The 17,657-nt window shown below is 41.6% G+C and overlaps 1 protein-coding gene across 4 annotated transcripts in view; it reads right to left on the reverse strand.

Moving 5' to 3' along the window:
- Positions 1-4,370: 4,370 nt before the first annotated feature.
- LOC110987506 (phospholipase D1-like) overlaps positions 4,371-17,657 on the reverse strand; it is a 42,284-nt gene continuing 28,997 nt past the window's right edge. For 3 of the 4 annotated variants that reach the window (XM_022250292.2, XM_022250295.2, XM_022250293.2), the window contains exons 13-23: positions 17,223-17,423; positions 16,787-16,906; positions 14,265-14,523; positions 13,357-13,475; positions 12,288-12,398; positions 11,113-11,223; positions 9,774-9,859; positions 8,529-8,695; positions 7,748-8,033; positions 6,348-6,468; positions 4,371-5,452 (exon numbers count right to left, since the gene is read on the reverse strand). In XM_022250292.2, the coding sequence (XP_022105984.2) occupies positions 5,228-5,452; positions 6,348-6,468; positions 7,748-8,033; positions 8,529-8,695; positions 9,774-9,859; positions 11,113-11,223; positions 12,288-12,398; positions 13,357-13,475; positions 14,265-14,523; positions 16,787-16,906; positions 17,223-17,423 (1,806 nt within the window). In that variant the 3' untranslated portion in view covers positions 4,371-5,227. The remainder of the gene's footprint in view (positions 5,453-6,347; positions 6,469-7,747; positions 8,034-8,528; positions 8,696-9,773; positions 9,860-11,112; positions 11,224-12,287; positions 12,399-13,356; positions 13,476-14,264; positions 14,524-16,786; positions 16,907-17,222; positions 17,424-17,657) is intronic. The other variant, XM_022250297.2, reaches the window with a different exon arrangement.

Raw genomic sequence — 17,657 nt, forward strand, 5'->3', positions numbered from 1 at the left:
CTTTTTAGTAAATTTCTTAAGAAAGGAGGCACAGTTTTTCTTGTCTGTAAAACTGATGATGTTTTTTATATTTGTACAAAGACAAGATGTCAGAATTAAGATAGGACATTTAATTTAACTTGTTTTGATAATCATTTTCGAGACATACATGTATTAGTAGGGTCAATTTGTACATACAAATAGGGTTGATCAGCAGTTGTCAGGACAAAAATGTTGAAAATTTATTACATGGAACAAGTGTGTAGTTTTTAAGAATACCCAGAACTCTTTTGACCTGTGTAACGAGGGTTTTTATCTGGAAGAAAAGGAGTTTTGTCAGGTTTGTGTTTCAGTGAAGCTGTTGTTTGTATGAAGTGAGGGCTGACAGGAATGGATCATCATATTGTCACACTTTTTGTACCTGTATATGCAGCTTAATCTTCTCTGTAAATTGTAGAAAATCAGGAAGTTGGAAGCAAAATTTGGGGGTCTATTAGCAAGTATGATTTGAATGTTGTTTTGTACATGTGCACAATGTGTCTAGTATATTTGTATTCACAGGGAGACTGGGAGAGTTGGGCAGGTTGAACAAGCTTTCTTTTGGCCACCAACACAGGTGTTTGATTTTTGAAAAATCATTTAGATGGGGCATCTTCCCCCTGGAAGGGAAGCATGCTACAAATGTATTATCAAAATTACTAAGTGTCAGTACAGTGCCAACTAGAAGTGTTATGGGCTTTTCCCTTGGTCCTGAGGGTGTCAAGGATTTTGCCTTTCCCTTCATTTTTATCCACACTACTGTTGACCTACATGTAGTTCTAATTTCTTGGACCAGTCTAGTGTACAGATATTTACTGTGTACTGTCCATATACCTGGAGTACAGAGATTCTTTTTCCCTGACAGCCCAGGTTTAATACCCGGGTACCAGCTAAAATGTGATTTTCCGAGGCAGTCAGTACTCGGACTAGATTGTACATGTCTCTGTTGGCTTTCACATCACTAACAAGCTGCAACGAAGAAATTTGCTGTGCCGTTTTATGTGCCCAGTAAAATCTAGCAGAAGACCACTTGCAAGCAATACAAAACAAGTAACACATTGATTGGTAACCCACCACTACTATGAAGGCACCATGACCTCAGCTCATGTACAGAATCTTCTCAAAACGGTTTATTTTGTCCCGTTTTGTTCATACCTGCTGTATATATGTAAATAAATGCTGCTTTATGTGATAATGTGTGTAGCATCATAAAGAGTGACGGATGGGATCTTGATGTGTGGATTCCTGTCCTCTGAGGTGAGTGGATGTGAGTTTCTCTTTCTGTAGAAGGCCAGCAGACCAATGTATGGACGCTCTTTGTCCTTTACCAAGTTGAAACGGTCAATGCTGAATTTATTTGGATGCCTGTATGCGTAAATTATGAAATTCATTTGTAAATTGTACATTACCTTTATTTGCAGAGTCATTTGTTATGTAATGCAGAAAGAGTACAGTTGTTGCCATTCATTCGTAGTATTTATAAAAGAGAAAAATATTACTGAGTAAAAAATGGAATGTTTAAGTAAATTACATTTGAAGTGCAAAATCAAAGCTGTAGTCAGGAAACACAAAGGTGTCTTACCTTAAAAAAAAACTGCTCACAGTAGACTGGACTTAAAAGCTTGCCTTTTTTTCTTCCTCCAGGTTAAGGGTATTGTGTACAGAAAATCACAACGTATTTTGTAATTGAAGAGTCAGTGACTGTCAGGTTATTTATTACGAATTCTGCAAGACAGGCATCCACTTGCAGAATGTTAGTGAACAAGTTTGTTCTTTTTCCACACCTAATTTATTCGGGAGTTGTCTATTCCTCGAGAAGATCATATTTTGTCGTGAGAAAAAGATAGACTGTTTACCTTGCAGATCTTCATGAAGATCAGTATGGAATAGTTACCACAACATTGGGTTTACCAGTATGTAACTGCTAGAGAAAAACTTCAAGGGGTAAAATGTAATTTGTTTCTCGGTGACTTGTGACCAATTTGTAAACTATCCTCTCAATAATGTTTTAGTAATTTTTACTTGTATTTTTGTTAGCTATGTATCTCAATAACGCAATCATGCTACACAGCTACAGTAGTGTGTCAGGAATGTTGGAGCAAGGTTCTGTATACAGGAAATGTAGTTCTCGTTTGTTTCAGTTCTTTTTAGCCTCACCTTTTCACCTTGCAACCCTAGTGACATTAATCACTTCACCCAGCCAACCCGAACATCCATCCTAAATCCTCACATCCTTTTAATCTCATACCCTGTCTGCACCTATTTCCACCCATCTTGCCCCGCATTTCTACCCCAGAAGCTAGCTAGAGCGCATCCTTCCGCCCTTGGTGCCCCTTCACACCATCCCTTCCTTCCCTGCCCAACTTGCCCTTAACTCTTGCATCATGGCACTTCTCCATTAGCCCCAAAGATCGCACTGCAGTTTCCTACTGTGCATTTAACTTTAGGTCACTGGCAATTATGTCTATTGCCATGCCGTACCACATTGTGCATGTACTGGCATGCTGCATCCTCTGAGCAGACTGTTTCTAATTTTGCTTTTTACATGTACCATCACACAGCCACATTCATCGCCTTTTTGCAGTTTGCAAGGTACATCTTGCAAATGAAATCTTTAAATACTGTATTTTTACCTTGATCTTTTCGGTGTCATGAGTGATCCTTGTGATGCGTAAGCAGGATGTCTAAAATACTCTTTTAGACAGCCCCGTTCTGACATGGGTAAAAATAACACGTTTCAGTTCGTTACTGTTTACACAAGAAAATGGTTGGGTATGGAGAATAACGCTTTCATTAGTTTTGTTTCTCAGCAGTTTTTGTCGTGACTCTTGTCTCTGAAGTCTTGGATAGTCACTTTTCTAATCTTTGTAGTTGACTTAGGCTGTCTTTTTACCTACAAATTACATTTAAAAAAGTGTACAGGTTTGTTTTTGTACAGAAACATTGTGTGAGAACTTAAAGGGAGAGATACAACTCAATCAGTGTCAAAGTGGTCAGTGATAACTTCTGTCTCAGTAGAAAATCTTTTATAATTGCTTTAAGATCCATTCAAATAATAAAATGTAAAATGTGAAGTTACAGTGGCAACCTTGCCAAGTTTTCTGGAGAAATTTGGTCCAAAAAATGATAAAACTGTAAAAGTATACATAACGTGCACATGCTGTGAAACTCAAGGAAGTACTTCTTAACATTATTTGCTAAAAATTAGACATTTTTTCAATTTTGTTAGCAGACCAAATGCATCAGCGAGAAATCTTCACTAAAACTGTTAAAAGGTTTACTGGTATAAACGTCAATGTAACCCTGTTGAGGTAAAAAAGACCTGACGAACTTGAGTTAAGCGGTAGTACCGTTACATGGTGGGTTGAGTTGGTGGTGTTTTCATATGGAATTGCAGCATCATCATGCCATTATTGCGGTGACCCTACACTTGCTTCAACCTCAAAGTGCATGGTGCATTTTGACACCCTGTTCGGTCAGAGTGGCATTCAATGCAATAATGGCCTCTTCACCAGGTATAGAAGTGTTTTGTAAGAAGCTTCATGTATGTACATGTACTTTGCTTACCTGTCAACTTTCAGAAGTAATTTCAAACTGAGTATTGCTGGCTGACATTGTCTCGTACAATTGGGCCAATGCCAAAATTAGATTGACAGCACCTTGAGAATTGTTTCCATAGCAACCAAACATCCTACAGTACATACATATCAACAATTCAATCGAAATTTAAACAAGCTAATTGATCCAATATACAGTTTCTGCATTGAAGTCAAAACATTATCATACAAATTTGTGATTGCATTACAATAAAAAATATACCATGTAGCATGCATTTTCAAAAGTAAAATGTACAATGCGTTTACGGTATCTTCTACTGGAAGTTCCTGTTATTGTGCAAATAGTAAATTCCAGGGGAAAAAAAGTACTGTAACGTCCATCTGTGAAGAACATTTCATCTGTTGCATTGAGTTGTAACAAATGCCCTTCTACCCAGCACAAGGCGATCTTCATAAACCCAACATCTAGAAATGGCAGGGTGTTGAAACATGCAGAACTTTTAAATACATTCACTTTTGGTCACAGGTGATTATTTGTTCAATGCAAAATCTGACCGAGTTGTTCAAACACATTTTGATAACCTGATCCCAAATTGAAGTGAGCTGCCCTGCCAAACAACATTAAAATGTCTGAATTATGTGAAACATCTTCCATTCTTACTTTTCAACTCCACAATTTTTACACAAAGTTTGCTTTTTGAAAGCCAAACGTTTAAGGCACTGAATGATACAAAATTTTGTTGCAAAATTCAAACCAATAAATTTAATAATGCAACAATTAGGCATTTTCAAGTATATGTACAACACCCCATGCAGATCTTTTGAACAGCTAAACTACCAAGAAAAAATTTGAAATGTCAATGCAATGTTCTGAACAGCAGCAATTACATGCTAATAACACTGAAAATTGTCTTGAAATTTCAACCTTTTTCAATGTGAAGATTTTTAACACGATCTCACGTAGTATTACCCTAATGGACAATTTTCCTTGTGTTCTTTGTCAATGTATGCAGCAACAGAATCTTGGCACATCATAATTTGACTTACTGACTTCTAATTGTGACATCCCAAAACCAGGCTGAAGAAGGTAACTTCATAACCCTAAAATAGTGGAACTTCCACTGTTCAGATTTTCACACAAACTTAGGTTAAGCGTAACAGCACCACAGGAAGGTCCTTGACATGTTCACTTGCCAACTGTAAGTACACTTGAAGTTAATAGGTGTATCATGCTTCGTACATTACTTTGAGCACATGCAGAAAGATATAACAAATGGTGCAACTGCATAAAATGCTAGCAAAATTGACCGTTTGAGAGTATTCTAGTCATTGATCAACAAGAGATGACTCTGTATTTGATAAATTATGGTGCTAGTACCAGTCACGAATTAGTGGGGGGGGGTTATATCCCCGCATAAAGTAAAACATCAGTGAGAAATAGGCTGATGAAACAGACTTGTGCAGAATGGTGTATCCAGGTAAAATGGGGACAATTTCCTGAAATGATTAAATGTTTTTAACCGTTAAAAAAAGTCTGTAATCCTTCCAAAGGAAGACTGCGGTACCATTTCTAAAGTTCTGCCACTTTCAGTTAGTTAAAAAAGGGGGGAGGGAAGGTTCAACTTTCCGTCCCATGCTGGATACGCCATGACTTACGTCCAGAGTTTGGTAGGGGCTATCCCCTCCTGGGAGGTCAGCTTGGGCTGCAGGTTCTCATCCTTCAGAAAGTCCAGTGGAATCCAGGTGATGTAGCCGTGGATGTCCTTCAGCAGCCTTAATGCAGCCTTGGGGTCTGTCTTGCAGAGTGGGGTGACCTTCTTGAACTCCTGGAGGACGGCACTGGACGTCACCGAATTGGAAGGCAAACACCGGAATACCTGTAACAAAATACCAATAAAATTCAATTAGTATGTCCACATTGGTAAATCCCTAATGCTGTTTTTACACACCATCTGCTTACTTATGAACAGTGAAGTGTCATGGATCAAAGATTGACTGTGTATCATGAACTTGGATTAACCAAACGGTTCTTTAGACCTAACATGGGGGCCTGGGTGCAAATTTCCACTCTGTCTCCATTTTCATTTTGTTTCTGTTTAAAATGCAGTTCCAAGTCAAGGCCCCTCAGCTCCATGTAACTCAAACAGAACGTGCTCAGTACCCTCAAAAATATTCAAACTGATCCCAAATAGCTGAACAGCACCTACTCATGTTCTGCACCACATTCGTCTCTTTTGGACTCGGTAACTGGGCACAGGTGAGCTTGGGCACTGGAAACATTTTTTAATGTTTCAGGATGGAAAATGAAAATATTGTTTCAAACAGAAATGTTCTAAACTGCTTGCTGAACTCTAGACGAAGACAAAAGATAGAGACACAAGCCAGCACATAGAAATGTCCACATTGTTTTAATTCCAGAAAGCGCCCTCAATTGGATCTTGATCCTCAGTAGTCCCTTAGGAAGCAAGGTTGGATCCAGAACCAAATTTCCGCAGATCTAACGTTTTTGGCAGGGGTGAGGGGAGGAGAGATAAAAATCGAAGTTTGGAAGGAAACAAAATGAAATTGTTCCAAACAATTGCCTTTTCATTAGTAAAAAAAAAAGAGACAGTTTGTTCCTTTGGGAAGGGGGGTTAGGAGCCAACAGCACCAACACGGCTAATTACTTGGCTAAGGCTGAGGAAAACACACAAGTCTATAGGAAATAGCCACAGCCAGTTGCTAGCTTCCACAGGCATACACGAAGTAACTTAGACATGGTTCATTCCTCACCAGCTCAAAGATGACTGTGTTATCACTGGCCAGTTTCATGACCACGCCCTTGTAGAAGGAATCCGACACGGGGTCAGTCATATCTATTTCTCCATGTCCTTGCAAAACCCCCAGATGCTCTCTGGAAAGACAAATACAATGACGGCATTGTGATCAACCCTCCCCCCCCCAAAAAAAATGCTTGAACACTAAATTGGTGATGTGATTGATGTCCATGATCCTCTCATCACCAGGTCCCTAATTTTGCCACCTATTGTCAAGTCTCACTGGTTTTCACAGTAAGTGGCGAAATAAGGGACCTGGCGACTATAGCATCCTGGATGTTAGATGTTTAAGTTGAATGTTTCGTATATCACTCTGAGAGATGTTACCACAGGTGAAAAGACAAGTTGCCACAATGAGGAAGTTGACCTACACAGCATCCATGACCCATTCATTACCCCCAAAAGGGGAAATGGGGATAGTTGCATTAGGTTTAGCGGGGCGTGACAGTAAGGGGGGTTCCCATTTTTTTCCAACTGAATTAATAGCTCTAATACAACTTCCATAAACTTTCACTCCTTGTGGCTCAAGGGACAAGCAATAATGTGCCCCCCACAACCAAACTTCCTTCCCCGATATTAACCATCAAATTTCTAAACAGTCTGCTCTCTCAACCTGACTGTAATAGGAAAGCTTTGTGGCACAATGCAAGCAAAAGAAACTTCTATTCAGCTGCTTGAGTGTTCAAGATGGACTAAAAAGTGGGTGCGCGTCCTATGCTGATTTCAGCAGCAGTCTGTTCTCGATACATTCACTTATTACACTGCTCCCTTGTACACAAGGTACCAGTACAAGATTTATATGCACATTCGCTTATCCGCTTTCTGGCCCTCGGCCAATACTATTTGCTTTCCTTCTGAACTCTAAACTAGGCAATGACTTTTTCTTAGATGCGCTTTCTCTGCAACTTTCCACTCTTCTTCAAGGTACGAAAGCCACTTCCTTTTTGGTTGTGTGAATTTCAAAAATGCATGACCCGAAATATTTCAAAGTTTTCCCAAAATTCACTTTTTGATTTTTTTCTGAAAAAAGGTTGCTTATTGACTTGTTGCCATGTGCTAACACACAAAAATGAATCACCATAGATTAGGAAATTTGAGGGCAGAAACGTGTCAGAAAGTTTCGTGCACAGATCATTTAATATTGGGGATATTTCCCCGTGATAACATCACAGATTTGCTCATGAATACAAAAATCTGTAAGCACAAAAACCAAAAAGGTGCCATAATCAACTTTTTTCAAATAGCAAGCCAAATTTTAAACTCGGGTTAACAGGAACACTTAGATGCTTTTTTCATGGGAGGTTGAGAAAACAATTGCACTGCATAGAAAGTTAAACCTGGCTGGACCTGACTCACTTGAACAGCCACTCCCGCAAACCAAAGGCCAGTTTGCCGGCCATGTACTCCTCCCCATTCATCCGGCTGGGGATCATCTCCGTGTCCTCCACCAGCACAGCCAGCTCGCTGTCACGCTTGCCCAGAAGGCTGCGGTCGTTGATGTTGGCCGAGCCACAGATGAAGGCCCTGTCATCCACGATCATCAGCTTGGAGTGGATGTAGACCAGCTCCGTCACCAGCTCGCCATTGAGCGTGTCGTGGGTACGCAGGCCATAGAAGGTGATGTACTCCCGCACATCGCTGACTGGAAAAAGAACAGTGGTTAAAAAAAAAAACACAGGTAAGTTTATTATTCCAAGTCAAAGGAAACTCACAGGAAAATAATTTGTCTGAACTGAAGCCTTGCTTAACTGTCATAAGAAAAGAAGAATTGATTTCTATCATTCACCCACACTGCAGCCCTTTCTAGGAGTGCTGTTGAGGCCCACTGTCTTCAAAACACTTTTTGCATTATTGATCACGGTAGTCGACTACCAATAATTGCTTGTGTGCCCCTTCCTAATTAGACAGAAGTTGCATTTCACCAGCACCTTCAGAATGATGACATTAATTGCAAACTGTTTTGTGAATAGACTTTGGAAGCCAAGAGATGAGCCAAGACTCCTTAAAAATTGATGGGAGTGAAAACCTCGTACACAAATCACACTGCGGACAGTTTAAACCAACATCTGAGACAAGAACATGACAGCATGCCAGAAAATGGAAGTGTGCTGTCATTGAGCAAAGATCAATCACCTACCTCCAGCTTTCATCAACCGTCCAATCAGTGACTTGCTCCCTCGGCAGATGGACTGGTACTCCCAATGCAGGATGGCGTGAATGGCACCTCCACCTGCCTCCCCGACGTCACCTTGAAATGCGGGCAGGAGGGGCAGAAACACGTACACGCGGAATGTCTCGCGCTCCCTGTGTGCAAAATGTACGACAGAAATATCTCCATTCCAACGATGGCATAACTTCCCTTAGGTAACCTCTTGACATATTTTACTGTGCCAGTTGCTTCATGTAAATCTGTAACTTGCATAACAAATTATGCACATCATACTTGGGGTAGCGTGAGTGTCTTAGAACAAATCAGAAATGGACGATTTTACTAACTTATCATGCACATTGTGTTGTTCATCACTACCAAAATACATGAGAAATGTACAACATTGGTTTTGAGAGGCGTTGAAAAACTGGTTTGGCTGAGAGAGAACACTGAGATTTCCTTCCCGATTCCAAAAAACAGGAAACAAAAATTTTTCCAAAATGGCAGGTCGGAGCTAATCTGGAATGACCACATTTCCTCGATTGGTAAGATCACTTCACGGAATACAGGTGTCTTATCCAATCTATCCTTCCCCATCCACTCTATTCAGTCTTTACTCTACCCTAATCCTTCCTTACTTCAACTATTGTAACATTGGGCACGCTCCAGCTACAATCAGATCCACCCACTAATAACCATTCTGTCATCTTTCTGTTTCTTGTCTGTTTGTTAGTCCTGTGATTTTTTGTCTGTCTGTTTTCAAGGCTTTTTAGTACAAGCCCTTGGCTTTCGATTACGCCTCGGTAGTGCAAATGTCATCTTAGTTACTACTGTTTGTACTATTTTCTTTATCCTTCATTAATTGTCAACACATATACAACTTGAATGCCTTATATCGGAATTGAACTGAATTGAATAGGAAAAATCTGCCGACTCGTCCAAGATGTGTAATACTGATACCAACTTGATGTGAGGCTTTCGCATGGTCAAAAGTTACTACCGCACCATTGTGTGAGCTTTAGTGCATACCACACATGCAGCTGCTGGTTCAATGGGGCCTGCTGCTGGACAAAGCCCTCCATTCAGGGCATACCACAGCCCAGCAGTCCCGGTCAAAATAATTCTGCCGTGAAGGGGTTAAAAGGAACCTGTGCAATTATTACTAACATAAAAGACTGTCATATGTTGTACACAGTTTTAACTTTGAGACTTCCGTGATTTCTTTGAACTCACTCGTAAGCCCGGAGAATCCGCTGGTAGAGAGCTTGAGCAATGCCATTAGTCACCTCACTATCAGGAAGGGTGATGAAGAATTGGTTCTAGAACCAAAGGAGAAAAAAAAAGAAATCATCAATTAAAATGGGTCGCCATCCATCAACTCCTGCCTTGTAGCTCATTCACTGTTCACTGCTTCCTTGTTTTGTGAATACTGGGATACTTTGGTGGCTAAAATCATATATCTGTAAGTTCAGGGTTCAAATCAACAACTTGTAATATGCTGTGTCCTCAGGCAAGACACTTTACCCTCCCTACTTGCCTCTCCTTATAAACCCAGCTGTGCCTACACTGGCTGTTGAGTGGTCTATCCTGATGAACAGGTAGTAACTGTCAAGTGCCTTGGATCACTGATACAATGGGAATGCTGTATACTGTACCCATTACAATTATTGTTATCATCGTACATTTGTTGTACATGTACACCTTAACCACTTCGGGCCGGGGCATTTTTCAACGTTGAGGATACTGGGCCGGCATGACTATCATTTTTTCTGTTTTCAAAATCCTTCAACAATTCATCATTCCATTCAACAGTCGTTTATAGCCGCACGGAGTAATCTTCAGGCACTACTCTAAGTTGACAGGTGACCTTCATTGACGCCCGAATATTTCAGCCAGGCCTGCAGCCTTGTAAACAGAGCCCAGATTGTGCGGTGTTATACAACTGTCTTTTGTTCACGAACCTGGCTCAGTGCACTGCTGACCTCTTTTCAATAGGGGCCAGATTAGCATGCAGCGGTGCTGTGTGGCTCATCGCTGCGGTGGAGAGCTTTTGTCCGCGGTGGTAATCCGCTTGCTCTAAATACCCCAAACCCTGGTATATGGTTTCAAAATAACGCTGGATTATCACCACTTTTGAGAGTGAAAAATACCGGTCATGCCCAGCAGCCTGGTCTTTTGTTCGGAGTACGGTCTTTTGTTACAGGGCCCTGTTTCCTTTGTCCGAGTTCGGAGACCCCGGCCACACATATAAACCATAAGGCTCCGCTTTCGGAGTCCCCGGCTGGTAGTGGTTAAGATCAGACCTCTTGGGTGGAAGTGGGGGGAGCTCCCTTAGTGAGCAGCGGGCCTCGCCGTTGACACAAATCATAGGCATCAAAATCATCTATTGCTCTTGAGATATAAGCCCTAACTGGTACAGTTCCCCCCCCCCCCACGCCCAAAGCTGGTGACTGGGTTGATGCTCCAAGAACTTTGGGTCTACACTTGGGGTATGCTGAGGTGAAAACCAACCACTCCTGGAGAAACGTGTACACTGTGAACGACAAAAAGCCCAATATTTGGTCTGACTTACCTCAATGTAGATGTAATGCTTGGCTTCCCCAATCAGCTTGATGTATGCCTTCTGTATCGAGTCCTCGGTGTGCTTCACACCCACGGACCACTTACTGGCAGAACGCAGCAACTGTAAGATTGGAAAAGCAGAGTTACAACGTTTGGCATTCTCTTTACAACAATTTCACCAACAAGATACGAGGACTTTTTTGCTAATTCCAGGGTTTACAAAACTTCAGAATTCAGCCTGAATCTGAATTTTTTACTCTTACTTGAAAGAACATACATGTACATGTAATAAAATGAATTACATGAACAATTGGTGATGCTAAAGTGGGATTAGTATAACTTCAAGATCTTTGATGGACAACTGTGATAAATCTCAGAGACTCAAATACATAATTTAGCTGTACTACAAACAGTATACTTATCTAAGAACAGGGTCCCTGCACCTGGAGGACAATTGAATTCCATGACTTTTCCATGACCAAATTATGAGAATCCATGACCAAAAAACACAATTTCTTGGATTATTCGGAATTTTAAAGTTGCGAATAAAATCATGCATTTAAAGCACTTCTTTCTGATAGAAATCACACAGAGTGTTTGAAAATTTGAAAACTTTGGCATGACTTTAGTCATTTTACAAAATTCCAAGACTTTTCCCAGGCCCGAAAAATAAGAGCAAATTTCCGTGACTTTTCCTGACTTTTTTCCAGGCTGCGGAAGCCCTGCAAAAAGATCTTTTCACAGTTGTTCACAGGCTACTCTTATTTTCACTTTAGACTTAGAGATTAAAACTAACAAATGCTGCAAACTGTGGTGACCTGAAGTGTACAGAGCTTAAAAATCTGGCTGAAGGGACTGTTTTGATCATAACACAATCTTTCTCAGAGGCAAATTTAAGCAGGACCAGTTAACAAGTGGGACTTTCAGCACAGACTTTGAAAGCTGTTCATGGGAAAAGTGCATATATCAAGAAAAAGCGAAAACTAGATTGCAATGGCAAGCTTGTCACAGGGCAGGAACTTCATTGAAAGGGCAAGACAATTTCTCATTTGCACTGGTATGAGAAAATCAATTTGTCTCTGGGGACATTTCGATGGGCATTGAGGCAAAGACCAGGAACATCAAGGCAATTGCCTCCGTGAAGGTCCTGTCCTGCAATCATGCAGTGAGTAGGTTGAGGGGTACCTGGCAATTGCAGGGTACCGAGTTGGTCTTGTGTTCCTCCTTCACCTCGATGGAAGATGTGGACTTAGGAAGCAACAGTGGATAGTGGTTCAGTCTCTCAGCTTTCTCTTTCTGGAAGTGACGAGGTAATAGAATAAATGCATGAATAGAGGATGTGACCAAAAGCAAGGAAAATGCAGAAACAAATCACATATAAAGACACAATAACGAAAACTGTTTGGCATGTTTGTACATGTAGATTGGATAGCCCCCTCCCCAAGTTATATCCCAAAGACTTCCCCCTCCTCCTTAAAGTTTAAACTAACACTACCATGCAGTGCAAGCTATCTTGTAATCAGACAGAAAGGCGGTATCTCAAGTGGGCTTGAGGGTAGACTGCATCTGTTGTCCCATGCATGTCTGCATGTCCTCACAAATTTGCAACTGGCAGAGACCTCGACACAGCCTGAGACGCCAGATCTGGACATGACTGTACTGTACTAATCCTTGCTACGATTGATGCAGCAAGATTCTATACGTTGAATGAGCCTGATTGCAGAGCACAGGCAATATGAAGAACCCACCTCACATTACGTACTGCACGTGGGGTGGGGAAGGCTGGGCATCATAAATGTCAAAGCTCGTATTGATTATTTTGCATGTGGCCCATTCTACCTTCCCTCTGGCTGTAGCTGACCTAGCCTTTCAGTAAACATGTGTATGAAGAGCGCACTGGCTTTGTATGCACATGTATATTATCAATTTAATATGCTAATAAAGTTGACTCCCACCCAGAGTTATACAGCAAATGTGAAGTAGCAATTTCCAGACTCTACACGTACATGTATATCCCAACAACATATTCAGGCTGTGCTTGAGATTAAGCTCTTTGGCTGTGACTAACCAATTAGAATTTGTCAAAACAGTAGAAAAACCCTCAAAATTCCTATTTCTAAATATCCAATGCCCTCTGATCAACACTTTTCCATACACAAAATGTTTCGTTAAAAAGGACAAGCTGTTCTGGGCAGATGGACAGGGTGGTGGGTACCAACCAGGCAGTGGAACCCATCAGAGGATATAAATATACCTTAGTGAAGTTCCAGCGCTGGATGAAGTGCCTGGCCACATCGGCAGCTACTCTGCCGTACAAGCAGGTGCCTATGTCATGCCATGGCATGCGGGGGGTTTTCATTCGGTCAACGGAATCTGGGTGCAGGAGAGAGAAGAGCTAAGAAGTGCAGAGGACATGGATTATGTAGGGAAAGGAAACTAGCAGGTAAGAACAAGGCACAGCCTATTTTGTAAGCAAGTTCATCTTGCAAACTTTCTTTGCTTGAGTCAAATCTTCCAAACTTGCATTTATGGCCACATTATGTAGTTAGAAAAACAAATAAAAACTCAAACTATGCTTGCAATTTGATTAAAAAGGGAAATCCTTGAAAAAAAATCATGAATGGTGTTTTAACAAACACAAATGGCCCACCAAATCCATGACAAACCCATGGCTTTAACTAGCCTTCTCTTTCTCCATCTCTTTTCCCTCTCCTTGTTCAAGCTGTGGTGAGATTCTCTAGTTGCCCCTTGATAGAATTCTACAGAACACCAAGACCGACCCACACAGTTGCTAAGGAAGATCTGTCTCAAGTTACGGTGGGGAAAACATTTAAATGACCCTTAATTTTTAAGGGTCTGTAAAGACTATTACAATGACCCTTAATCTCTGACCTATGGGTCAAAAAATCGACAAGCTTTTGAATCTCTTTCGAAAATTCAAGGGCTTTTGAAGGACACAATGTCCAACCCACACATCCAAGTTTGAAGTTAATATTCATGTCCTTCTAAAAGGTACAGTGGGAAAACTAATTACTTGCACACGCACAAACACATGTAGGACAAGGCAGAAAATGGCATGCCCCCGTGCCTTCGCAAGCAGGGCAAGGATAATGATGCCAACAGGTACCAGTACGAGACACTATCCCCCCCCCCCCAACCAACCTTGTAGGGACTCCTCGGGTGCCAGTACATCCTTGGCAATGAAGTTGCAGTAGTCCTTGCCGATCCACAGCTTGGGCGTGCCCGACAGGCCCAGCTTGTCCAGATTCTCGTCCACGCTGGTTTGCGTCTCCTCCTGACGCAGCCGGCGGATGGGGTTCATGAGGTAGGCCGTGGCGCTCTTCAGCCGGGGCCTCCGGAAGTAGCCCCCCTCGTCCTCCGGCTCAGGGCTGGTTGGAGTGCGGGGGGAGGGAGGGGGCCGCTGATAGGGAAAGAAGTGACCGAGCAAAGGTAAGGTTATGGTGGACAATGAGAGGAGAGGGTATCAAAGCTTGAAATGCTCAGAACGTTTCCTACAGAACAAGTAACAGTTCATGTGGCCTCGGTGCAGGAGGGTAGACACTTTTTTGCCTTGAAATGACAGGCTATGAGGCTGAAACAAGGCACAAGTTCAAATGATTACATGTATGTTTTTAGCAAAAGAGGGTTGCATAGTGCTGTCAGCATCTCCTTTGTCAATTCAATTAGGTCTAGTAATCAGAGGAGAAAGTGACACAAACTCAATATTGATTGCTTTGTGTTTACTAGACGACATGTACATGTATATCTCTGGATCACCAAAAGCAAGCAAGATGAGTGTCCTCCTTAAAAGCATATTAGCTATAAATACGGTTTAAAATGTTTAAAATGAGCAATATTTGCTTGCGTCATTTTCTGTTTTGGAACCACTGTGTATGCAATTGTTTGTGCACACATTGCACTGAGCATGTATAATCTGAGTATACACAATCCCTTAAGGACGTCATGCCATTCGCATACCGGGGGGGGGTAAGCACCGAACGCACAGTGGCAATGGTATTCAAATGTCGGCCCATCCTCTCTCTGTTACCACAGAGGGGGGTGGGAGCTTGTGTGCAGAGCCTACAAGAGCAGTGTAATTCCACCAGAACGGTCTGGGAGTACAAAAGTCCAAAGAACAATTGCAAGATGCAATTTTTAACTGGGAACTTTCGGAATAATGCAAGTACATGTACCAGAGGGGTACAACCCTCATTTTGATGCGAGACACACCCTATCTGAGTGCGCCTGTTGAAATAATCACACAAAGTGGTGATAATGAACAATCAGCAATTTTTCAAAGCCACACACTAGGTATGGTTCCCTTAACCCTAACCATGCTGAACCGAACAAGGTTATGCAGGATTTCAATGGTCCCTAGGGGGTTAGGGTTAATGACCACCATCATTTCCATCAAAAAGAATACCTGTCAGTTAGGACACTAAAATAGATGTTGAAGTTGATTTTCATTGAAAACAGCAATCACTCTCTGGTTTCAACCCAGTTATAACCTCCAGGCTGATGCATATGGAGAGCAGGTCATGAAAAAAAAGCGCCCACGACACATGGCAAATATTTAAACACCGTCAAGGAAAACACTGTGAAGGTGGCAGTAACTTACTAGCCCCCCTTTACTGTGTCTGTGACATGCAAAGCCCAGATATGCAGCGTGCTGGATGAAAAGGAAGGGGCAAGTGTGGAAGAATATTCTCAAAAATGAAATGCAAAAAGGAACACTGTCTCCACCAGAAAAATGTGTACATCACAGCCAAAGTAGAACCCTAATTTATAGTGCCAAGGGTAAAGCCTTTCACCAAACTGGTTGAGAAATGTCAACTGAATGGCTATTTCAAAGCAGAATGTTTTCGTAATAAAAGTCTCAATGTCAATTCACCTCCTTAAACTTACCAAGCCACTGACCAAGATTCCATATTAAGATTTCTAAGGACTGTGGTGTGAGTGAATGAATCAGTGAATTTTAAAAAGGTGATGCATCTGTTCTGGGCAAATGAAAATTGCAAAGGTTTTGCATGTACACACGTTTGCCATACATGTAGGTAGGTGGAAGATGCTCAGGTGCCCCCAGGCCAAATAGTGCACATTTACAGGTACATGGTATAACTCACGTCCCGGTATATGTAATGTACATGTACATGTATGTCAGGATGTTGAACTGTCTGTATGGGTTGGTCCAAATGTGAAATCAAGGTCTATTTCAGAATGTGACAGCATGACCCTAGCTATGCACAAGTCTTAAGAGGGAGTGGCACTTTCAAATTCTGACTTTCAATATGATAAACTACATGCCCTAACTCTACATTATAGGCTCTGTATGATGACACCGCAAATGAACGACACATAAATGGAAAGTCTCTAAAATGCAGGCTTTGTGAAGCGATACACGCCTGTCTTTGGAATGACTATTTGCTCATACGTGTACATGCAAGCAACCAATAAACACTGACCCAATCTGTGTTGAATTTGCATAAATTTTATAAAACTGCCTGAACAACATTCTCTTCAATAAACAGCAAACCATGATGCTTTAAGTGGGAGAGAACAGCATGGAATTACTGCATGGCTTGGATGAACTGTCATTCAAATGAAATTTAAACTGGAAGAGATGTCATTTCAAATGAAATTTCAATACGAGGTCAAGGTTCTTCAACCTTTGACCTCTGACCTACTCCATCAATGTCATCATCGGAGTCATCACCAACGTAATCCACTTCATTACTTTTGATATGAACCTTAGGCCCAGGGGTGGGGTCTGGATCTATGTTTGGCGGTTTCATAAACAAGTCCATCTGAAAATGAAATCATGTTGAATTTCACTGTTAAATGAAGCTCACTCGATGACCCACAAACCCAGAGTCATCTTTTCAGAAAAAAAATCAAAAAGCACTTACACTGTATGTGAAATTCTTTAAAACTAAACATTACAGTCCTTTACGAATTTTTCTTAGCAGAATTAAAAAGGGGTTAAAGTTCACTAAAGCACATGTCAAAGCTACTCTCAACGAGTTTTGAGCAGACTTTCATCCAAGGAACTATTACTTGATTATCACAGCTTTATCTGTATCTAACACTCCACAGTTTTACAGCAGGACAGGGGCCACTCACCTGCTGCCTTGGCAGCGATGCATTTTTATTGGCAACCAGCGCCGAGCCTGTGTCAGCCAGCCGGTGCTTGAAGTCGTCCCAGCGGCCGTAGCAGATGTCCAAGCCACCCACGAAGGCCACCTTCTGGTCCACCACCACCAGCTTCTCGTGGTGGGCCCATAGGATGACCTGGCCAGGGTTGTGGTCTGGATGCCTCATCACCTGGCCATTGGGAGGGGAAAGAAAATGTAGAAACTTGAAGGGGCTTTCCAAATCTCAGCTTTGTCTCTATTTCCAGCTTTACCTGATTTTGACTCCAAGCTTTTTTGATATCACGGATGAAGCCTGAAAAGGGGACAATGCTGAGATTTGCCAAATTCCCAAAGGCCGAGTAGAGTGCCTTGGCATTCAACAGACTGCTCTCATTTTGCCTACAACTTGTATGGGCAGCCAAAA

The sequence above is a fragment of the Acanthaster planci genome, linkage group LG03, assembly GCF_054643075.1.
Source record: "Acanthaster planci isolate LZ-2023a linkage group LG03, COTS_SCS, whole genome shotgun sequence".
Classification (NCBI taxonomy): Eukaryota; Metazoa; Echinodermata; class Asteroidea; order Valvatida; family Acanthasteridae; genus Acanthaster; species Acanthaster planci.